Source organism: Thunnus maccoyii, chromosome 17 (genome assembly GCF_910596095.1).
Source record: "Thunnus maccoyii chromosome 17, fThuMac1.1, whole genome shotgun sequence".
Classification (NCBI taxonomy): Eukaryota; Metazoa; Chordata; class Actinopteri; order Scombriformes; family Scombridae; genus Thunnus; species Thunnus maccoyii.
In genome coordinates this window covers 25827267-25853037 of record NC_056549.1, presented here as the reverse complement: position 1 = coordinate 25853037, position 25771 = coordinate 25827267, and the positions used below count along the sequence as shown (strand labels likewise).

At 38.8% G+C, this 25771-nt stretch overlaps 1 protein-coding gene across 2 annotated transcripts in view; it reads left to right on the top strand.

Annotated features, from left to right (window-relative positions):
* LOC121882680 (spermatogenesis-associated serine-rich protein 1-like) overlaps positions 1-25771 on the top strand; it is an 85685-nt gene that overhangs the window by 47007 nt on the left and 12907 nt on the right. The window contains exon 5 of one of the 2 annotated variants that reach the window (XM_042391093.1): positions 8780-8867. The exons of the other annotated variant lie outside the window; for it this stretch is intronic. Coding sequence (XP_042247027.1) covers positions 8780-8852 — 73 coding nt within the window. The 3' untranslated portion in view covers positions 8853-8867. Of the gene's footprint in view, positions 1-8779; positions 8868-25771 lie in introns of those variants that run through there. 2 annotated transcript variants of the gene reach the window in all.

Genomic DNA, 25771 nt, shown 5'->3' with positions numbered 1-25771 from the left:
CTGTGCAAATTTTCATGAGTTTTCGTGCATGTTTAGGCCCTCAAAAATGCGTTTGTTTCGGAGGAATAATAATAATAACTCCTTCAGTTTCAATAGGGCTTCGCACCGGTCGGTGCTCGGGCCCTAATAATAATAATAATAATAATAACTCCTTCAGTTTCAATAGGGCTTCGCACCGGTCGGTGCTCGGGCCCTAATAAATGCACAAATCCAATTTCTTCACGTGTAAAGTAACAAACAGGATGTGCCTGCTGTCTAAGAATAGCCTTGAACATTCCCGTCCTCTCCTCTCTGCTCCTCTAAGCCATTTCACACATGCTAACCGTACTTTATTATGGATGATGCACTCAGTTGACAGATATGAATGGCTGTGATCCTTTTTTTAGTCACTGTGTCATCCTTTCCTTTCCTCGTAAAACATTAAGCTCCAAAGTATACAGTCAGCTATACACCAGAGACAATCATCACAGCAGGGAGCCACAGCAAAAGAAAGGCAGAGGCAGCATGATGGACTAAGTCAAGAGTTTGAAAAAATATCTTGGAGGGTTGCATCGATCTTGTCTTTACTTTGCTAATTTGAGCATTTTAATGCAGGAGTTGTTCAAAGAAGCGCTGACAGGAATCATAAAACACATAAAAGCAAACTTAACTTTGGAATGTTCATTACTGATGTCCTTTATCAAAAAACACAGATAACATCCAGCTCTTCTTCTGGAGGTTTTTGCTGAGTAAAGAATTAATTTGCAGTGAGCTGTTTCTGGAATTGTAACTAGATGAACAAAATGTTACCAGTACTTTCTGTAAATTCATAAATAAACACATCTTAATAACTCACCAATAAAATCAATGAATATGCAGGGTAAAACAAGACTAAATGTCTGCAGCCACACTAGCTGGTATATGGTAAGGTATATTGTGTTTACTTTATGTTTTACTTTTGAGATAAAAAACCTTTTCTTCTGTGACATCTGTGACATGATAAAGCATAAAAAGAAAATAAGAGTCATAAAGCAACTACACTGACTCAGTAATGTTAGTTATACAACTAACAATAGCCACCATAAGCTACAGGTCATACCATACACATATTAAAAGAGCTGTATACTATGTTCTGAGATAGAGCCCTATTTTTCCAATGACATTTGCTTACAAGACATCCATGCTAAAATACATTTTTTTCAGGTCTCCTGAAGCTAAGAGTAACTTATTTGTTGTTTTACAGCCATTCCTTTTGTAGTGATAAGAGGGAAAAATCTGCTTGGGTCAGTGTCCATCACCTGTATTGCAATACCGACTATGGCCACCAAGTGAAAATTGGCTCAGCCCAGCGATGTTCTTGTCATACCAGTCTAAGTAAGGCCGTGGCAGCAAATCCCTTGAGTGTACTGAACTTTCAAAAGTTAGCAAAAAGCAAAATGTGACAAAGTGAGATGGAAACAGATTTAGCAAATAAATGATGACGTACAGGAAGCATGTACGCTCTCTTCTTCATCTCTGGTCAGCATTCAATACATGCCTATATAACAGACACAGGGTTGTAATCAAAACACTTCCAAAAACAAGAAGCTGTGATGTTAGCTATTCTCTCCATTTCCACCGTCCATTACGCTCTCCATCACCAGGATTTCTATCACGTTTTCAATTGCTTCAGCTTTGACTGTCACTATATTAATTATATCATCGCGTTGCGCCATCTTACTGTTTTTGTGGTTTATTACACTTGATAGAAGATCAGCGCCACCAACTGTTTACTTTGATGTGCTCATCTATTAATATTAACAAAACAGTAGTGGATGGAAACACACATTCATTTGCATTTTCTTTTATCGATTCTCAGAAATTTCACTTAAAATTTGCGCTACATTTGGATGGAAACCTGAGAAATGACTACCATGATCACTATCTTGACTTAGTTTGTTACGGCTTGATCCCAGTGGGTGCGGCTGCATTGCATTTCAGCTGTTGCCGGAGCTGATCGCTGCCACTCAATGCTGGTGATCCCACCAGATGCACCGCAGTATGTTTCAGAAGTGTCCCAGAAGTGGCTCTCCGCTCCACTCCGCCAAAAATATGCGCCTAGTCTAATTTTAATGGAAGCCAGGTCAAGCTGCACAGTGCAGATCGAGCCAGGCCAGAAGTCAGACACAGGAACAGCACGGAGCATCTGGTCACTTTTCAAAATAAAACACCTTGTGCAGACTCCTGATCATATATCACATCACTACATCAACATTACATTATAAGTGGTGGCACCAGGCCAGAAGTCAACTGGGCAGAGAATATTTGTCACCATGAAAGATGAGATCTTGGAAATGGAGAATCACAAGATTTTATGATAACACTGCTGCAATGACTGCCCCAGTCCTTGGCTTCCTCTCCAGGTAGAGGGGTGGCTCTCTTCTCTCTGGCACTGCCCGTAGCAAAACATTCCATTTCTGAAATGCTCCCGGTGGGGTATGTCACCCTGTGGAAGACGAAAAAAACCGCAAAGCAGCCGGAACGTGACACAGCCATGCCCGGTGGAATCAAAGCATTAGCATGTTAACATTTGTTGATTACTTCTACACACTAAGTAGAGCTGAGGCTGATAATGCCTTTAGTTTTGTAGTTGTTTGATAATAAACCTAAGTATAGGACTACAAAAATGTTGACTTAATGATGGTTCTAGATAATAAATCAGTGGATTTCTGAAGTTACTATCATTTATTCTCTGGGGACCTTGAATGGGTTGGGAATGGGAATGGGATCCATCCAATTACTGTTGGGAAATTTCACACAAAACCAAAACAGTAGTGTTGGTGGGGAAGTCAGGGGATCAGCAAAGTTGTTAGGATTCATCCTCTGGAGATCATGAATGTCATGAGTGGTATGGCAGTCTTGGCAGCATTTCAGCCTGAACCAAATCAAATGATGACTCACTAACCCACATTGCAATATGTGGAGCTCTGCCGCTAGCATTGTTAAAAACTTTATTTATTTTATCTGTCTTCCTTGTTGTTTGATGTCCTTACACAGACATTTGCTGCAAAATGAAAAAAGACAAATCAGTCTCAGGTCTGTGTACTTTGTTAAGATGACCTTAAGAAGTGGTGATGCAGCAGATTGCGATTTTGTTTTGATGAACTGCCAAAGGAAGCCAATGTCTATCTCACCGCCGCAGCCTGTTCAATTAGAACATCTCTCCTTCTCCTCTTTCTCTCTCCTCATATCCACAAAGGGAATCTCAGCTCTCTCCGCTTCTCTCTAATCTCCTCTGAATAACTGTGTGGGAGGAAGCTTGGCGATACTGCATATTCCTATACAGCCACATGGTGGGGTTAATATATTCTCTTAATCCTCCCAAATTCACCTAAATTAGCTCTCTTTTTTATAATGAGCTGCACCATCTGTGATTCGGTGTTGTACGGGTGCCTCAGGGGAAGCTGTTTGTTGCCACAAAAAACCTTAGATTGACCCCAGGTTGACCTGCAGGAGAGGTCACAGACAAAAATGGAGGTGGTAGCTATGGCCCAGGCCAGAATCAATACCCGTGGAATTGCCTTGCACTCTGACCTGCCCTAGGCAAAGATATTTAACTCTTGTATCATGCATCTATCAATTTGTCTATGCAGTATAGCCTACTGGTGACTTGCCAGGGAGTGCTCTGGCTGTCAATAAAAAAATATAACCTCAGATTCACTGTACTGCATAATACAGTAAGCCAGCTGAACTCATCAGACAGGATTGCTGCAAAATGATATCATGTCCAGTCATTTATTCATCTCTGGGGTGATTAATATTTTGTGTCTTTGTCTATAAATATCTTTCAGTCTCACAGCCCAGAACTGCTCATTATGATTTCTAATTTCTTTCCCCCATAACCTGGATTCACACCATTTATTCATATGATGTTACACAGCAGATTTTCCCCCAAAGCAGGTTTCTATTACCTTGTTAACAAGATCACTCTCCTGTTGCTCTCCTGTTAAATTAATTCGTTTTGAGGTTTTGTCCATGTCGACAGAAAAATTGAGGCATTTCATTTAGAAGTGTTGTCTTTTAACTGAATTTAGTTTGATAGTTGAATGACAGTTGAATGTTGGTTTTAGTGAGGTTATACAGTCTGTGCTCAACAAAGGGAGCAAGTAGAGCAGCTGTTACCTCTCAGGAAACGCAAGCACCCATGAGCTAACTGCAGTGTCTTAAAGGGGCTCTTCACTATTTTGCACATCAGGATCAGTTTACGCGTCATCTCTTCATTGTGAAAACTGTTGCGTGATTTCTTTTGTGGCTCTGGAGGAACTTTGTCAAATCTGAGAAAATAACCCTGATCAGACCTGTCCCAACTTCACTGTATGAAAGTGCAATACTACATCCCTGGAGTTTCCCTTTAAGTCTTCAGTTTACTAAAGTACAATTGAATTTTGTCAGTCATTGTGTTGTGCTAATTCTTGTCTCATTTATGGTCTGATAAACAATAACTGAATATACAGTTAGGCAATAGGAGGCTAGCTGCGGCATCCAGCCTTGCCAATCCTAGTGCTTTAATGCTTTGCAGGGCGTGTCTTGCCAAGAAAAGCAGTGGGATCCATAATAACATGTCAGTTATACAACAGCTTCTATCTAAAGTTAGCTAACATTAGCTAGCATTAGCCATCAGAAGCTAATGGCGATATCAGACCAAGTGAGGCTGTAGCAGAGAAACCCCTAACTTTACTGAACTGAGCATGGTTGAATTTTATTGCTTATGAACTTACCTCCTTGGTTGTGTTGTGTTTCATATTTTCAAAAGCTGGTCTCATTTTATCTCTGAATTCCGAGTCCCAAACACAACGACTTATTAATTCTATGAAAGCTGTTCATACTGGATGCTTATGCCTGAAAGAAAGAAAAAAAAAATCAGGATTCAAATATTTGGACCAATTACAACTTCTATGCATGCTTTTGAGTCCTTGAGAATGAGACTAAAGGGCACAAAAATAATATATTGATATATGGAAATTCTGATAATATTAGAAGTCATTCTGCGTCTTCTCATTAGATATATTCACTTGTTTTATAGCTGTTTATGAGTGGTTGTGTATGGGGGAAAAATTCTTTCTGGACCCGAGTGTATAATGTGACCTGCATTTTTGATGCTTTTATTTTTTTGAGCTTCACTGCCCCCTTAGTTGCAAAATTGATTTTTCAAGAACTCATTGGGGCACTGCTGCAGTTTCTTGATGAATGATTAATTATGCAACAATAGTTTGATTAGATTAGTCTGTTCACCCCTTTATGAGGACATTCTGTGCTGTTTTGTTACACAGCATCTGCTTTGACTGCATATCACCATGTGGCTTTAATTCTTGCTTAAGTAATCAAGGTAACATGGGCTGTTATTTACACAAAACCTATCAGCAACAAGCCATAAAGGGACCAACCTAGATATATAATGTATGCTACTACCTTAGTCAGAAACATTATACTGGGCCCTGGGGAAATATTCAGAAGGAAATGTTGTAGTTACAGTCTTTGTGTGTAAGAGGGTTTGTGTGTGTGTGTGTATTTTTGCATGTTTGTGTATGTGTGTGTTCTGTGGGGGTGGTTCCTCTGGTGGATGACTAATGACTTTGTGTGTGTGTGAGTGAAGTTGGGGGGGGGTTGGTGTTATGTGTGCATGCTGCCTTCGAGAAACAGGGATGCAGAGAGGTTTATCTTATTTGCTTAGACTTATTTACCAGGAGATGGATGTGCTCATGTAGGCTATGTTAATGCACACTCGAACAAGTTTAAATTACCTGTTAAATCAGTATTTCACCTACACAGACAGGTGAGGAGAAACAACAGTGGCAGAAATAAAGTGGTTTGTCTAAATCAGTTAACCTGTAACCACACGTTCTACACCAAAATACCCTCAGCTGGACTAATACTACAGAGTACGACCCCTATCCATCTCTCCATGTGGCACACAATACATTCAGATTTGTCACTGTCAAATATGTAATTTCAACAGCAGTCAAAGTAAATTGCTTTGCCTTCCACGGTAGTTTATTAATGATTTACAAATCACGGTGGAGCAGAAAATAGGTACACACACACCCAGTATGTGTTCAGACCATGACATGTATCATTTCTCAGCACGGCTCTTTCACACAGATCGATTCCTATGAAAAATGCGACATGTCAGTGGGGTAATTGTGTGTGTACAGTATGTACCAAAGTGTAGCGGTGAGTAAATATGTGTTAAATTAACACACGTATTCATTCATTTGTGACTACAACTGAGTAGGTCTTTGTTTGTACATTTGATGATTGTGTGTGTTCAATACTGTGATTTAGTTCACCAGTTAGAAAAAACTGAACATAGTTTAGTGGCTGTAGTGTATACCATAGTCACTAAAAAAACTTCAAAAACGACATGCATCCACACCAACTTGTTTCAGCAAATAACTCTGTCCACATTAAAATGCCATAATGGGTAATTCTCCTCCTACTGGGCTTGAATGTAGGACAGACAAGCAAGTCAGCCACAGAAAACCACTGAAGAAGAAACGGTATACTATTTCAGTTTCTGCAATGGCTTTCTGACAATTTGAACACATTGTTTATTGCAAGCAGATTACAACAATTTCAGTGAGATGTTTAACTCTAAACAAGCTATCAAAGTAGACAATAAAGAGAACAACACTCACATGAAGTCATCAACCATTGTTGTTGCTGTCATTGTGTTTGTTCTTCTTCCTCTTCCACTCTGTTTTTTCACTGAAATAACAGCGTTTCTACAAAGCTATAACACACTACAACGCCAAGCCAGCACTTTCAGATTTACACACTCTGGAGGCCGTTTTGGAAAAGCTCCATTTTTGAGGGAGAAAAACACAGTTTTAGTCTGGACTGAGGGCCAAATGGAGAGAAAAAGATGTATTTACGCATTTAGCTGGCTTAGTGAGAACATGGTCTTAGGCACGTTGGTGGTTTGAGCTAAATGCTAACATCAGCATGCTCCACATGACAATGTTAACATGTTGATGATTATCAGGTATGTTGGTGTTAAGTTTGGTAGTTTTGGAGGTATTTGGTCCTAAACCAAAGAATTGGACAAATTTAAGTGTAGATGTGACAGATTTTGCTAATTGAAAAGTCAGAGGATCACTAAAGTGATTACAATTCATCCTGAAGGGCACATAACCTTATGGCGGTGCTCAAGCAAAAATCAGGGGATCACCAAAGTCAGTAGGGTTCATCCCCTGGGGACCATGCATGTTTGTACAAATTAAATGACAGTCCATCCAATAGTTGTTGAGATATTTTGGTCTGGACCAAAGTGACGGACTGACCGACCAAGAGACCAACATTGCTGGTGGCACTAGATATTGGCAACTACAACAAAATCAGAGAGTATACCCAAATACATAAACATTTGTTTTGTTTTCTATATATGAGGCACTGTATGGAAACATAACTGTTTGTAACTACAGTATATGGTGAAAAAGAATCAAAGCTCAAAGGTCCAGTTACTTATAATTTGGAGCTTTCAACTGTGCGTCACAGCCTACATTCAGTAAATGGAGGTGGTTATATGTAGGGGTGGAGTGGGGATTGTAACCTCTATTGCTGTTCAAAAAAGCCTCTGGTGTTGTATGTGAATGGCCTCCTTGATCTCTCTCCAGCTGTCCACGGACACCTGGTTGATGTTGTTTGACCCCTTCCCAGATGATGCTGTGATTGTCTTTTTGTGTGGTGTTCACAGACAGCAGATGTTGTTTCAGATGTCTATTCAGTCTCTTGTCAAGGGACCTCTTCATTTCACGGTTCCCTTCTACTGCCCTACTACTATTGCATGTGATGTCATACAACACTCCAGTCTTCCTTTCCTTTCCTGCCTTTAGGGTGTGTCAGGAGAGACCTTAAGGTATTGCATGGTCGAGAAAGGTCATGGAGAGTTCTGTGGAATCTGCTGATATGAATTTATGCAGGACTGAAAATTGGATCTAAGAGTGCTCTAGTAATATAGTAAACAGTATTAGATGGAAACATTTACAGTATGTTCAATCATCTACATGGTCCTTCACAAGTAAATGAAAAAGACAAAGGCCCTGCAGAACCTTGCTTGCTACAAAGGTCTCTAACTGCTCAACATACTGTAATCGTGTTAAGTTGGGTATCTCAGCTGTCAAAAGTATCAACTATCCATACAAGACTATGCAAACACAAGAAATGTTGAGATGGATTATGGAAATAAATATTTCAAATACAGTTGTAGTTGTTCATGTAGAGCAAAGAGAGACATTTATCCTTGAGATATACTCAGTTGTCTTTCAGACTTATCCTGAATCAGTCAGCTGTCTTGGCTATGTCTCTATGCTGTTGGTTGTGATATGTAGCAGCCAGTGAGTAATTCACACAAGCATGTTGTTTGAGGCTTACAGATTGAAAAATATATCTCACTATAACATGTTAATTCATTTGAATACATCATATGATTATGTTTGGACTCCAACTAAAGAGTTCAAAATTTGGTGGTTGGTTCCTTATCTGGTTGGTTAACACGTGCTCATTTCACATGCCCACCAAAGGGGGCAAGAAGACCATCTACATATACTGCAATACTATGTACATTTGGTTCAGTCAAGTCTGAATCTTCTATCCACTTTAACACTCAAACATAGCTTGGTGTAAAACCAAGAAAACAACACCACAGTAGACTGAAAATACCCTTGTGAGACTGGCTGTTGGCCAGTATATAATCACACATTTCCACACTCATCTATCCCCTGCCACAGAATAGCGGAGCTAACTTTTTCCTCCTAATCCACAGTAACACCTCCCAAGCACTCATTATTCTACTGCTTCAAGCACAGATCTGGGTATGGAGCCAGAACACTAAATGACTGATGATGTCCTGAGTGGGTTTGGCCACTGCTTCTATATGATTTGAATTCATTCATTTGTAAATTCAATAACTGTACAATAAAAGAACAGAAATGATTACAATCCAATACTGTTGCCCAACCCTTGAATTTCCTTTTAGAAATCTCAAAAGTTCATTGTTGAGATTCAGTTCTTGAGATTTGGTTACACTATAAAAACAATAAAAAAAACAGGTAGTGTATTTAACATTTCAGTGTGTTTCATAGAGGACAATAACTAATTAACAAGTACTTGGCAGTCAACTGAAATCAATCTGTAATATTCTTAAAGCTACATTAACAGTTGGGGACAGAAGAACAAGCTGCAAACACAACATTGCTAACGTGTGTGCAGCAGACAGAGCAACATTAGCAATTATCTCACGTTGTGTGACCTCTTGATTAATGTAAGTCCAATATTCACTCCCATTTTAGCTCTGTTTTGGTATCCACCAACTCCTGAGAAAAAAATCTGGGTTATTAGCTGCTAAATGCTTCCCATATGTTCACTTAGCTAATCGCTAATCTTGTCTGTCTGCTGTTTGGTGCATGGAAAGAAGTGTATAATTGGGTTCATCAAAGCTTTTTTGTTGGAAACAGAAGTCTGCTGCTGCTGGAGATGAGGTTGATGTGAGCGGAGGTTGCCAACCATAAAACGCAAAACAATGACATTCTGGCTTTTTAGGTGCTAAATGCTTCCATACATTCAGCAGCTAGTTGTTAACTTTATCTATCTACTGTTTGTTGCTGGGCAGCTGGAGTACAGTGGATTTATCAGAACTTTTTCGCTGAAAACAGCTGCCTGCTTCTGCAGGAAACAAGGTTGATGAGAACAGAGTTTGTGGGCCATAAAACAAATCAATGAACTTAAAGATGCTGAATTGCGCCGTAAAGCAGGGGGGAACTGCAGTCTAGTGACAATTCTGTGTAGGTTTGTCAATATAAGAGAACCCTTTCACATTTTACATAATCATTTGAATTGTGCAGCTTTAAGAATAAAATAAAAAAAACAATTTTACTAGAGTGTAACTGAGAAAAGAAAACTGTCCAAATACTTTTTTTAATCAAATCACATTTTAGTGGTAGCGTAAATATAGCTTTAAAAAACACAGCCATGATGTTAAGTGACTCATCCCATTAATACATACTGTATTGTTAAGTGATACAGCGCCTTTTCCTTTGATTTCCCATGCCTGTGCTCTGTGAGTAATGATGGACTGTTGTCTGCTGTTTCCCTCTCAGGAGGAAGCATCTTGGATAAACCTTTCACTGAACTCCATTAGTTGCAAAAGCTCTCTGTTTAGTGTCAGCTCAGTTACACTATATATGGTGCAGATTTGTTTTATGTTATACTTAATCGATGAGTGTAGTTTTATGTGACAGCTCCTTTTATCAGACACAAACCCAGCCTCTCAGGGAAATTAAACTCTGTGATGGCTGATTGCTGTCAGTGGAGAACTGGCATGTAAGCAGGAATGCCATTCAACATTTTATGTGTTTAGATTTTTTCAAGCAAGCAATAAGAATTGCTGTAAAGGACTTGAGAATGTTGTACAATCTTATGCTTTTTGCTGGGCAGATATGTTATTCAAAATGATGGATTACTTTCGACGTTTTCTGTTTGTGCTGCACCCTGCACTGCACAAAAATACATTACAAAACACATTACAAAAGTCTCTCAGTGGGATAGCTAAAATATTCATCAGCACAAATGTGTTCAGATGCTGCATGTGGATCCACCAACTTCTCTCCCCGTAGCCGGCAAATGAGAGAAAAATGTTCTGGCTGCACCATTAACGTTGTCACACTCTCCAAACAAATCCACCTGCATTTCCCTGCATCCAAAACCCAATTTCAGGAGACATCTTTCATAATTTATGGAGCCGAAGCGACGTCAGGGTCCTTCTGCAAACTATGTCGCATTTACATAGTCCCCACAGCATTCTGGTGGATGTGACACCAAGCTTTTCTCTCTGAAGCCAATACATCTTTAAATGACCACAATTACTGTCTGCTGACAGTGTTATCAAGAAATTCTGATTGGAAAAGTCCTTCAGTTAATTTTGTAAATGAGTGGGCAGGGACAGAAAGACTTGGAGGGACAAGTGGAGGAAAAGTGAAGAAAAGATAAAGCAGTGGGGGTAAAAAAGCAGAAATTGAATTTACTGCTGGAGTGAGGCTTCACTGTAGGTAATGTGTGGATTTATTTATCGTTCTGTTCCAGTGGCCTCCTTCTTTCCTTCCCCCAGTCCCGTTTCCCCTTCCTCCTCCTCCTTTTCTTCCACATCCATGCTTTATGTACACAATCAATTATTCAACATGCAGTTTTCACAAGCTGTACCTCCCACTCTGCCAACTGCATGCCTTGTTGTAGCCTCAGATAAACACAGCCACTGTAGGCTGCAGACAACGCCAGAGCTACGGCCTGCTCCTCCATTCTGAGACCGTGTAGGAAATTTGCCAAATCGGTGTACAGTATGGAAGGCCAGTGTGAGCTTGTTGTTTGTTGGAGCTGCTCTTGTCCACTGATGCTTTAAATGTCTACTGTGTAGAATTTAGTGGCATCCAGTGGAACAGACAGGGCAGAAATGGAATATAATATTCATACGTATGTTTTCATTAGTGTATCACCTGAAAATAAGAATCGTTCTGCTTTCATTACCTTAGCATGAGTCTTTTATATCTACACAGACAACAGAAAAACCAAACACTGGCTCTAGAGAGGGCCTTTTGCATTTCTCGCGAGTTTCGCAGCCACCGTAGGTTCTCCTACATGCTTAGAGGGGGAGGGGTAGTCACTTGGTTGCAATCTGCAACCTCACCACTAGATGCCACTAAATCTTACACACACTGGTCCTTTAAGTTGAAAACTGTAGAAAGATCACATGTAAAAACGGACACCGACTTATTTAGAATTAAAAAGACTACTCTGCGAGTTTCAGTTGGTCTTTAAATGAAATTATTTTGTATACAAAAATGCATCTCTGCATCTGCATGGATCTTTTCTTTCATCCCGCTGCAGTGCTGTCACAGCGACACTTTCCATCTGAAGCCTTGCATGCACATAAGTAAAAAGCTAATTAGCAACCTTGTTAAACATTTGTATGACCGAGATATTGGGTTTCTCCAGGACAAATGTAGATGAAGAAATCAGGTTTCTCAAGTAACCTTTCCCCGATTGCAAAAACTGGGTTTCTCATTAACCCTTTGAAAGCTAGGGTGGTTTTGCTAGTTTTTGCTAGGTAGTTTTCATTTATAGGCTTATAGCATTGTCACTATATGTGTCACCCAGACATGCCATATATTGTTTTTTTCAGGACAAGTTGGGCTTTGAATGCTATCATGTTGCATTTGAGTTGGCTCTCGGAGACGTTTTAAGGGATAAAAAGTCTCATTAAAATTTTGTATTTCTTTGTCTTTATGTCTGGAAGTTCTGTTCAGGACAGTATAAATTATTTCAGGGATATAAGAACCATGTTGATAGGACATTCTCAGCCTTAGTAATGTCAAAAATGATTGTGCCAAATGATGAAACACAGAAACCCCATTTTCATTTTCACCAAGTTATAAGTACGTATATTTTCTATGATTTCAAAGTGGATTTACTGATGCTGATTTTGAACAGACTGCAGAGGAATGTTTATCTTTCTGCTGATTTTTACAGAGTGTGTATGATGTCTGTGTTCTGGTTTGACAGATGTCATGACGTTGACATTAAGGGAGATGTGTAATGACGCGTATTGTGTCCCTTGGGTGCAAAGGCTTAAACAACTTATTTCAGACAGTTGACAGTAACCTGGTAACTGCCATCACTGCATATAAAAATGCTTTATGTGTGTTAGCAGTGTGGTAGACTTGGTCAGAGTGTACTCTGTCTCTTGTCCCTGTGCATGCTGGGATATACTCCAGCACTTGTAAGCCTAAACAGCATAAATAAAATAAGAAAAAAAGGGCTGAATGGATCATCTCTATAGAAAATTAGTATGAAATGATGATAACATTCCTTTACGCTCTTTTTTATAGTAGTGATTTGAAATCAAAACAACTTTATTGTCCACCTTTGTTACATGAAAGTAGAAATCACATATCACATCATACATCACAAAACGATAAGTAAAAATATTTAAATACACTATATTATATGAAACTTCATAAAAAAGCAAGGAATAAATTGACAAAACTGATTTGAAATAATTTAAAATAATTTAAGTCCAATTTAAGAAGTAAATTGCCAGGTACATGGAATTCAGAACATTACTGTCCATTAATTACTGGTTTAACTGATGTATGGCAAGTGGGATGAATGTTTTTTTTAATGGATATTTTTGTTTGCACAGGGGATACTGTCTCCCTGAAGGCAGGAGCTGGAAGTGATGATTCAGATGGGATGCATCCTCTAAGATTTTGTCTGTCATCCGTGCAACTGCTTTGTCATGGTGATAAGCTAACGAGTGTTGTTTACAGCCTGATATTGCACTGCCAAGTTTGATCATCCTAGAGAGTTTGTTTTTGCCTTTGCCTTGTTTTTGACATTCAGGTATTTGAACCAGGACACAGCTCAGTATCCTGAGTTTTGTCCATATTGGATGTTTCCGCATCTCACAATTGACATCAATGTCCTTTATGCAACAAAGCGGAAAATAATGACTTGGAGTGTGTAGTGAGTCCGACTTTTCATGCAGGAGATTGGATTTCAGATCCTATCTCAGACTTGGAATTAATATTCTATTTTTTAATAACTGTCTGTAAGAGCCTGTAACTGAACATGAGGCCATTGTCTCAAGTTCTGCTCTTGTTTCTACTATAACCTCCTGCTTTGGTGACAAGTTCCAGGTGCAAAACATCGGCACCCTTAGGTAAGGTGGTACTAAATCAAGTTCCAGGCACTCGCAGGGCTGTCGCCTCTGATTGGTCAAGCAGTTGATCATCACATCTCAACTACAACCACAACAACATTGCAGTAACCAATATCTCACTTCTGTGTATACATTAGAGAAGACATTTTGTAACATAAAACATGCATGTTGGACACACATGTAGAAATGGCGCCTTTTTAATTCTGTACGTCTGAAGTGTGTCCTGTTTTCAATGACACAGTAGATGAGTTGTTAAGTTCCTGTCATGGAAAAGAGCTATAAGATGTTGGAGACAGAAAGCAGATATTGTAGAAAGCATTAAAAACATTCATACTGGATGTGAAAAAAATTGTCACTGAGTATAATTTAGCGGAATTGTCCGTCAATGTTCTTGTGTGGCATCAGAGTTGACTTTTCACTGAAGGACTGATCTCCCCTTATCAGGTAGCCCAGGGTAATTTCTGTCAGCCCAGAGCTTGATATATTATATATACTGATTTATAATATGAGTAAAAGGCACCTCTGGCTGGAGAGTTGGCCTCATTTTATAACATGCTAACATACTGTATATCTGTTGTCTTCTTATTCTTCTACTCCAGATTCTATTAGTCATCTGTGGACACTTGATTTCATTGGCTGACAGAGAAAAATTAGAAATTACACAGCTCTTTTCAGCTTTTGCTTCACATTCAAAATGTAATCCTTTTTGGAAACAGATCTCTACTTAGTGACCAAACCAGAACCTCATATAGGCAAACACAGTGAATATAAATGGATTTCTAGTATGGTGTTCATATTGTAATTTCGTCTGATGAAACAAAATTTTATATACTAACAAAAAAAAAAGTCCCTAGTTCATCTTTAAAATCAGGTAAAACTCTGACTCTGATTCTTGGAGGTATTCTCTTTAGTCTTTTACTGCCTAACAGAGAGGTCAGATATACAGATTCAGTACACCTTGCAGGTCCAGACTCTATACTTCACCCTGCTGTACTGCTGGAACTTGTGCGTGGGCAGAGCTGTCTCTTGCACAAAGGCTAATTTCAAATGGCAAAGGATGCAATGCAGACGATCCAGACTGGAACAAGAAAACAATGCCAAACACCATTATCTCATCTCACCCTTCCTGTTTGCATCAGCCTGCAATTCTGCACGCTGCAAGAGGAAATAAAAATAGCTACGGGAAGATGAAAGAGGGCAGAATGTGGGTAAAAATGGAATACAAGAGACGTGCCTCAAATCCTTGAAATAGAAGGAGTGGAAATAATAATGATCACAGGCTCCTTCTTTGCCTTGTCACACGGTTTCCTGTAGTGACTGCGACACATTTCAAGAGCTATAAGAGCACTTTGTCAGTCACTTCAACCACTCATGTTTTGTGTATAATATGTGTGTGTGTGTGTGTGCTCTTGCAGCCATGTATTTCTGCACTGTGGGACTTCATGATTATACTCCTGCACACCATGTTCTCTGTTGTCTTATGAGACTGTTTACAACATAATGAACACTAATGACAACAGAATTATGACAAAGTGTGCATCTGAAATGAGATCCTCAGTGCATCAGTGTCACACCAACGCTAAAATGTTCCTCTTTACCAATGATGCTGCAGAGTGAACAGCCAGCTAATTAGCCATTCCAGGCACGATGGCCACAGGCAGTTTTCTCTGTGAAACCTCCCATTACCGGCATCATTTCCACAGCTGTCGTTATAAACCATGCTCTCTTTGTTCCTGATCAGCCAGAGCAGACAGCTCCTGGCCCTGGTCTGCTCATCAATGCAGAAATCTCAGTAACCTGTATGTGGTGGTGGTGGTGGTCGTGGTGGTTGCAGTGTGTTAGAGGAGGTTAATATTAAAGAAGAGAGAAAATTGCAAGATTGGAGAACACACCACAGAATCAAAGAACGTTCTTCATCCCAGCTCACTTTTTTATAGAAGTAAATACATAATAAACATGAAGGAAAGTTTGATACTCACCATGTCTAGGTTGTGAAGTTCGGTTGTCAAGTTAAATGAACGTTATGTGAGAATCCAACCCTGTCTCCTAGAAATTACATTTCTTATTGTTTTTTCAAAAATGATTTAAAAGAGACATAGTTACATTATTACATAGTTACTTGTTACAAAAGTGTGATGTTGAAACTTGAAGCCTTCAGCGCACAAACACTGAGAATGGACTTAACCGTGAATTATCTGCATATTCATAGATTCTGTATTTGTTAATGATGGAGGAGTAGATGCCATTTCAAGGATTTTAACAAGATAATTGACCTTTTTTGTGGAAAAATCATATCATGAACCATGACTATTATGTTGAAAGTTCAAGAACAGTGTAGAATTTATAAAAACGAAAGTATCTGTATGTGCTGTAGTGGCACTGCTCTGTTGCCGCACACAATAAGATTCTCTCTCTCTGGATCAGTAACTTGTGCTCTGTGATAAACCAGCAGTGTGTGTTTATTTCAACGCAGCTTTAACTAACACATTCAGCTCTCTCATCAAAGTGATCCCCTCTGGTCATTTTCTGTCTACTAATCTATTCATAGGTTTCATATATGTGAAAGATGATGCAGAGTCTTAATATTAGCCTGGAGTGGCCCCAGAGACTGTATTCTACTCCACCTCCTACCCAGGCTTTTCATTTGACTGCAACAGTATCTGCAATATCAGTACGCTCTCTTTCTGCAGAGGGGTTTCCCAGCACAGGCATTCCCTCGCTCTCTTATCTCTCCTCTGCTGCTGATACAGCGTGACCAGGATTACGCTTTTAACCCAGTCCAAGATGGCTGCCTCCAGCTTGCAACACACTCTCTCTTTTCTCTCTCGTTCCCTGCGCTGTGTCTGAAAGGCAGAGTGTGAGAGCGAGACTTTTAAAAATACATGACCCCTGGAGAACGAATGACACTCCAGTCAGCATTTCTCGACTTCAACCATCAAACCCAGTGCAAAGAGATTTACTATCAACCACAATATGACAGCTGAACATGCTAATTAAAGCAGTCCTTCCATCTGTTACTACAGATAAGGGAATGTGCTGATTGTTCTCGAGGCAGTCCTCAGTTTAAGAAAACCAACTCAAGGATGCAATGATGCAGTGCTTTTATTATTAGCCTGAAAGGAAACAGAAGAAAGCTGCTGCAACTTAGTGTTCAGAATACAGACCAGACATATTGTCTCAGCATTCAGAGGTCAGAATAAGCTGCTAGAATCAATAATTTACTGCAGTTCCAGTACATATGAAATGTCTTTTTTTCATAATTTAGCATCAACCTGACCAGAGTAACCCAGATTCTTGGAATCTTTATTCCAAACACAGCAGCCGTTTCAGCAGTGGTGCGAAGTAGGAGGAGATATTTTGGGGAGAGTTTCGGATGAAAAAGCTTTGTTCATTTTCTGCATCCACAATGGTGAGTGACTGGCAGTGGGAGCTTTCTAAAGCTTGGACGGGCATGAAACTCTCCTTGTTCCTTGTAGTTATTGTCAGAAACATGCAGTAAACAAGGTTAAGATTTTGTTGCGTGCGCTGCTAGCGTCAAATGTAAGCTAAAGCTAATTGCCATTTTGAAAGAGGGATGAAACAGGATGTAGGAAATGGAATCATTCTCTGTGAGTTTATCACTACATGTAACTTCTTTCACATGGGATGATATTGTTAATATACACATATTGATTATTTATGGTTCATTGCATGTAAATTAATATAATGTAAGATTCAGACGTCCACTTTCAAAAATCTTCCTTTTTTATAAGAAAAGTTTGCAATATAACTAATCATTTAACCATAAGGATTCTTTTGGTGCCATGTTTCATATCTTTGCAAGAGAATGTGGCAGGTTGAGTGGAGGAGGAACAGATGTAGCAGTTTTGACTTGGAGAGCTGTGAGGTGAAGTAATACCGCTCATCCAGCATCCCTGTTGACAAGTTTAAAAAAAAAAAAACACACATTCAAACACTTTTGAGGTGTCAGTTATTTCCATTTTTATTACAAGGAGAAATAATGACATTTTAAGTGGCCTCTGTCAGCACTCTCTATCAGACACACGCTCCACAAATCTGTCCAACACATTTATTTGGCTCTATGTTCTCTAATAACATTATCTTTTTGATTTAACTGCACATGCACACTCACTTCATGTAACTACAGTAGCTAAACACGCACGCAGCACAAAAGCGTGCACACTCGAGCAGATGGCATGCGTGAGTGTGTGTTTGCATACTGTTATGTGCATCTCTGTGAGATTATATGTGGGTTGCCATGGTGACACATCGTCCTCAGTCCTCCCCAGCAAAGTCCTGATGTTGAGACTCGTCCTGACACTTAAATGAAGGAAAATACTCAGCTCGTGAGGAAAATGGAGCAGAGGGATGAAGGAAGGAAAATGAGGAATGAAGGAAAGAAAGATGAGAGGAACAGGAATAAAGGAACAAAAAGTGGTACAATGGTGCATGTCCTGCACATTTTTTTACATCTCAGCGCTGCTGAATTATTATACTGTAGAGCAAAAGGATAATATGATTAACATAAGCTCAATTATAATGTTTTATTGATTTGTTGTCAATATTTGTCGCTTTCTTGCCTGCAAAACAGTTGCCTTTTTCCAAAAAATAACCCAAAAATAGACTTTCCTAATCCTGTTTTTTCAGCAGGTAATCTATCATCTGTAGAGGATAAGGGTGTGAAAGTAATGTTCTCTAACCTGCTGTTTGTCAAAATAGAGATCAAAGGGGCTGCTGCAGAGTGAAGTTAAGCAGGCTGTTTGTGGCATTAAAGAGAAGCAGCTTTCTGCAAGTCAGAGCTTAATGCTCCCAGCCGGCACGCTGACAGCTCTTGTCACTGTGGATCTCAGTGAAAAGCCATGCATTTGTAAACAGCAGGTTAAACTAAGGCTGGGATATGGGTACCTGTACAAAATAGTACAACAAAACCAGGAAAATATACACATTAAAGGAATAAAGAGGTGAAGTACTGCGTGATATATAGAGCAGCTCCATCGCTTTGTTAGGATCTTTGTTTTTTTTTTTCAAGAGTGATAGTGGTGCAAATATTTTATTAGTGAAGCTGGAATCTTAAAATTTAAAGTGTGGTAGTAGCAGGAGAAAATATTTAATTCATTGAAAGTGAAAGGACCCTGGGCAACATTTATTACAGAAACTTGTTCCACCTTTGACACTGTAATTGTGGACGTTTCCTGTCCACAGTTATCTCAGTTTGTCCTCCTGTCTCTCTCTCCCCACTCAGTAATATTAATGTGGTTCAAATGTTTCTGCAGACACCATTGAGCCTTTATATCTGTTGGCAGGTGTGTTCAGATCATAGCTATGGCATGTGGAACTGAACTGTAGGCTTCAATATTTCAATGATTTTTTGCCATTTTCTTAGGGGATGAGGCCAAACTCAACTCCACTCAAATCACAATGCAGACAGACATTTGTGTGTCTAACGGACTGCTGATCTGTCTCTGCTGCTTGTATTATGTCGCCTGTTGTTCTTGCATGTAAGAGTTTAATCAGTCTGCGATAGGAAGTGAATACATCTCCCTGTTTCTCACTGAAATGAATGTGCAGTAAATTCTGGTCCAACTTCAACTTCACACCAGCTTCCTCCTGCTGCTCCTCTACCATCCAACTTATCGTTGCTAGCATTTATATTATATTTTAAATAGTATCATGCAGTTATGTACAGTCTGTAGCAGCCCTGGGATGTGTAGGGGTGCATGGTATTTTTGTTCATTCTGTCTTTTCACCTGTTTTTTAGATAGCTAAGGTAAGCAATTTGCATTTCAGTTTAGTTGTTTATAGGTTGGTTTAATTCAGTTTTAATTTGTTTTTGATTTAGCTGTAGCCTCTAATGAGTTGAAGACTTTGCAAAATCAGAGTAAGAGATAGTTTAAGCACTGAAATTTCCTGTTCTTGGAAGCTGGGAAGAGAAACATGGAAAACACCATGTTCTACTACTGTTTTTCCCATAATTCAGGAGAATAACACAGAGCCACTAGAGGTCCTTGTTAAGTAAAAGTAAACATAGGTAGTAATATGCAAATGACTGCTGTGAAAGTGACCATTTTTGTAGGAAAGGCAAGTTGCTTTTGAGATATTCAGATCTGTTTTTTCAATGCACTTCCACTCAGCTCCACTGGATCGGGATGGATTGATACTACTAGACGTGATTTATGTGATTTGGGTGAAATGACCCTTTAATATGTCCCTAAAGTATAATCCCATCTTGTTTGACAATTTACAAATTCGCACAGCATGTTGATAAAATGGTATTTTGATACTGCTGGGGTGCAGCTTGACAAATCACACGAGGTCAGTGACATGGCTCAGATACTGTGACCAGAGAGGAGCGATATCTTTAATAATATTTATTTGCAAGTCAAATCATCTTAATGGCCTTTGTTCATTTATTTATCCATGCTTTATATAATGGCAGAGTGACTTCTCTGATGTATTAGCTAGCGCTGAGTGGGCAGCTCAGATCCATTACCCATCTACTAATGCAGGTCTTTCTCTTTTTATGCAGCCATTTATCTCAGCCTTCTTGTTGCACTGTATAACTCAACAGCATCCACTGAAGAGAACAGAGGGAGATTATGAGGAGCAAGGCTGTAGCCAGGATTTTAGATTGTATTTTTCTAGTAATAAACATTACCTCAGTTGGATATTTGAGCTTCATTGTGCAGAATGATGTATGTGCAGAGTCTAAGGCTGTTTTCACATTCATCTGCTGAAGGAGGAAAGTTTTCACCTTAAGTCTGAGCTTAAGGGATGTACCTATGAGCGTTATTTGTGGCAATTAGCTTGGAGCCAATCCTGATCCAGTATGCCACTTATAAAAATGTGATGTAGAAACTTGAAGCCTCCAGTGCACAAACACTGAGAATGAACTTTTCAGTGAAGTAGGAAACATCTTGTATCCGGCAGTTCAACTTTTGAAGCGAACAGTATTTGCATATTCATGGCATCCACTCATTTTTCAATGAGGGAGAAGGAGTAGGTGTAATCTTAGGAATTTAAATGAACTTTTTGGTGGAGGTGGATGTGTGGAACTTGAATAATGAAATTACAAATGGAATATCAATAAATGCAGCTGCAAATCATTAATACATTTTTAAAAAAAAATGCATCGGTATTCAAGTCTGTTTACACGCTGTGGCTCGACTGATCTGCACACAGTATAAATACAGGATAAAGGTTGTTAATAAATGTGCGAATGCTTCTGAAACTGTTTATTTAAAAGGGCAATGTGCAGTGAGGCTCAAAAAACAAAATTAATATTATTTGGATAGCACATACTCTACACTGTATGTGCAAATACAAACTCCAAACCACCACTAGACTACAGAGCTGTTAACATCAACTGGTGGCTGAAGACATTAATTTCTTCATTCGTCTTTCTTTGCATCTCTCATCTGTCCCAGTGCAGACACAGAAAAGACTCAAGTGAGCAAATAAGGGAATATGGACGCACTCTTAGCCTTGAAATGTCGAATGACGAAATGAGGATTTTACATTCATCGCCTCTTACTTGTCCACTGAATGTAAGGAGTCAAATAGTAAACCCAAATTTTACACTGGAGACTTAAGATAGTCTGATAGGCATCTAAGTTTATCCTGAAGTTTTTCTTGGACACTTTTAAAAGGATAGTTTTAAAATAATCTTTTATTGTTTTATTTCCCCATGAAGGTCTACATTTGGTTTTAAAATGTAATATTGTTCAAATGTAGACCATCGTTGAAACCCATTAAATACACAGAATATTACTTTAAATACTGAGGACATGACATCAGTGTCCTCAGAGGCAGCTAGGGTCCTGATGGGGAAGGAAGAATAAAACTAGATCTGTAGAAAGTGGCTGTGGAGCTGATGGCTCAGAGGTTTAGGTCATCCCGCCTGGTGTTTCAGGCTCTGGGTAACTGGCAGCTGCCTGTGTGCACAGCAACAGTCTGAAACGTGATGTTGGGATTTAAAAACTGTGAATACTCTTCTCATTACATGCACCGATCAGAAACGCTTTCAATCAGAAAAACATCAACTGAGCCTCACACTCTTATTTTCTTATTTCTCATCCGGGAGATTGGCGTTGCAGCTGATTGCACCTGTTCCCCCTCAAACAGATACAGTATGTGCAAAGCTGAAAAGCCGATACGCTGCGCTGATTCACTATTAAAAATTCCTCCAGAGTATTCAACATATCTACACCATCTTTCCCCCCATTCAGTCATGCAGTGAACACTCATTTCACATTCACAAAAGAACCGTGAATCACAACTAATTTGAAATATTTCAACAACAAAATTAATCAGCACAGTTTGATGAATGCTGAATACGTCCAATTATTTTTCACTCAGTGTTTTAGTTGTTATTGCCAACACATAAAGCCAGTGATTAATGAGACTGCCTGGAACTTTTGAATATACTTTTTTTTTATCACCACAGTTGAAATAATAGAATACATGCAATGGGATTTGTGTCATTTTCTTACAAAAACCTGTTATACTTATCATTACAGCTGCTCTGAAACCCTGATTAAAATAATCTCCAGCTCACAGATAATTACAACAAACAAGAATATTTTATTTAGCTTTTTTAAAGAGGGAGTTTATTTTTGAAGGATTCATTTATTTATTTATGAAAGAAGTAGAATAGCATTACTGTATAAATTCATTGCACATTACTCTGCACTTAATTATCATCATGGTTTTTGTCAGAAAACTAAATTAATGACAAAACGGATCCTATAATATTAATAGAAAATCCCCATCCCCAATCCCCAAAACCCCATCAAAACTTATTTTCATAATCTTTACCCTTCTTCCTATTGGTCAGGATAACAATGTACTCACCTAATTGGTTGCTTTAGTTCTTTAGTTTTAGGAACATGGCAACATTGCCACGAGGTCTGAAACAGTTTCTTGCCCTGTCATAATTGTAGCCAGATTATGTGAATGTCAGTAACTATTCCACATTGCAAAGGAAAACACATGTGTGCAGTTAGTAGAGTAAATACAGTACAAGGCAAAGATGAACCAGATATCTGGATCTGTACACTGTGATGAATGTTTACAGCAGACAAACATCCATCACAGTGTACAGATGGATGTTTGTACACTGTGATGGAGACGATGTTGATAATAACTACTGTTGGCCTTTGTGTCCTCTTCCAAATAAGACTGAAGCTAACCTGGGTGTCTCATCATGTGGCTGCTTTTTTAGTAATGTTATTATGACTGATAGAGATTATGGCCAATATGACAATAAGATCCACATTGTAATTGTAATTGTAAAGCTCCACTTGTCAATATTTTTATATTAACAGTGAATAAATGGAATGACTGAATTAAAATACTATGTGTATGTGAGAGGGGTCATTCATGACAGACCCATAAAGGATCAACTCAGTGTTTTAGCATCTTTTAACTTGCTGTTTTGTTCATACAGCTGCAACTTCATTGTTAACTGTTTAGTTTTCCTCTCACCATTATGTCAGTGTTGTTTCCAGCAGCAGCAGCAGCAGGATAATAAGAATACAATTCAGAACTGAAATTGAAAAATTAAGCAGCGAGACTGAAAAAAGTGACCACAAAAGAGAAAACCCCATCAGGGAAAGAAAAGTCTGAATATTGCAATCAAATGTCACACTCTTCTGTAGTTGTATTGTAAATTTTGTCTTTAAGGTCATATTTTTTTGGGTAAATGTATTATTTTATTCTTGGGAGATTTTGTTCAATTATTATGACATACATTTAATCCCATAATAAACCCACTGTACACTACCTGCCCAACAACAACTGACAGACAGTCAAGATTATCGACTCATTAGCTGGTGAGCAAAGTGAAGCATTTAGCAGTCAAAGAGCTTAAAGGTGAGTATATATTGGATTTATAATATCCAATTCAGCCAATTAAATACTAGTGTTGCTCCATGTTTGCTGGATGCGTGTTGCTGTTTCCTAACATAATAGCAACGTTAAATATTGATCATATGTTCATGTTGTGGTTTGAGGTCACACTGCTACCACTAACTGGCTAAATGCAACTTCAGTTAAAATAAATCTTTGGGTTTTTTTTACTTTCACCTTTCAGAATATTCATCACATGGACTGATGAGTAAATGGTTTTAAATCATTTAACCTTAAAGTTTACCCACTTATTTACAGAGGGGCTTTACTTAGCAAATCACAATTCTCATGCTATTAGTTCTGATTACTACTAAAAGACTTTTTTCTTTTCATAATCCCTGCTTTTAACACATGAATAAATGAAAACACTATTCTTTAAAGGAGAAACAATGGCAACTCTTCCTTTTGGTGATTTGTGGGTAACTTCAAAGGAGTGGATCAATGTTGCTTCCAGCGATAAACTTATCCTTTGCTGTACCGCAGAGGGTTTTTTTTTTTGCTAAATGAATGAATTCTTCATGGTTTACTGCCTGTGTTGAAAATAACAATCAAATTGGCAAGATGGTGACTATTTGGCCACAGGTGCCCTCATGCTGTGTGGCAGAATAAAACTGTGCATTGGCTCAATTTAATTATGTAGCCCAGAGCCTTTGTTTTCTTTGCCACAGATCTTTCTTGACTTCAGCATGGGCGACAGAACATTGAGCAATGAGACAGAATGTGTTTTTACTGTATTAAAGAAATTGACAGATGGTATTACAGTGACTTTGATGCTCTTCTTGTTGGGCGCATGTGTAAAGCCAGTGATCCATCAGCAAATAAAAAAATTACAGAAATTACAACACCTTATTCATTCAAATTAATCCTATTTCCCTTTAGGGGGTAACGAGCATACATTAGGTCCAGTATCTGGTGGTTTATAAGAGATGAGCACTTTGTTGCAGCCCCTCATGAGTATGAAGATTAATCCTGCACATGTAATGACCTTTATTGTGTGGGGGACAGCTGGCAGGTAACACTTACCAGCCGTAATATAGAGTGATGAGCCCACAAGTAATTACAATAATTCCTCATGGTCATTAGCAAAAAGGTAAAGAGTCTTCCTTGGTGAGATCATCCCCACAATTAGAATGAATAGTGAGGGCGCTTCCTGGTGGATCTTGGGAACGTATTATTTGACACACCCAACATGATGACAGTGGATTTTGATAGATTTGAGCAATTTTTATGTACAATTTGGTTATGTTAATGTAGATTAGAGATTAAAAAACTTCCCTGACTTGAATATTTTGGTTTCTTTAGTATTTTGCCATTTGATGTCCACAGTTATAACCCAGCGATGTAGTTAATATGTCATTCATGTAAGCTTGTGCATCTGTTGTTCTAAACTCTGAAGGGCAAAACACAACAACTGCAACATAGCAGCACACACAAATAGCTATACAACGTTAGCCATAGCACAAAACCAAAAGGTTCAACACACACAGATGAAATCGTCATTGTATGATAGGCAGGATGCTCTCATCTAGGGAAGAAATTAAATCAAATTCCTGATTGAGCGTCAATGTGTGTCCATCAATGCTGGGAAATGACGTAGGACAGTGGCATATCAGCTTCATGAGAAGGGTAAAAATATTGCATTTTGCATTTTAAGTTAATAGTTTGTATGGAATAAGGGCAAAGAGGCAGTGGCTAGTTAGCATTAGCAGTTACAGTAGAGCCATTGCTTTTGGTTTTTGAATGTGGCTTTATTTGGGTTATTTGCTTGGGTTTACTGCTTCTCTTTGTTGCACTGTCACTTGATACAGCTATTTATCTGTACTATTATAAAATCAGATAATGGTAATCTACTGGCTCCCACCTGCAACACCTTTTATTGGCCTCTATTTATGTGAAAAAGAAGGCAGAGAGCACAACAAACAAGATATGTCTCTAATTATTCCCTGTTTGCTACCTGCCAACTATTGTTTACTTTCTGATCGCATTTGATTGTCCAACTTCACACTGGGAAATGTATGCACTATATTGTTCCCTCAAAAATTCCCACAGTGGAACAAAAAATTTACTTGTATCAGGCTTGTCAATAATTATGTGTTTTCTACACCCACCATCAACTAGAGGTAGAAATCATGAATCACC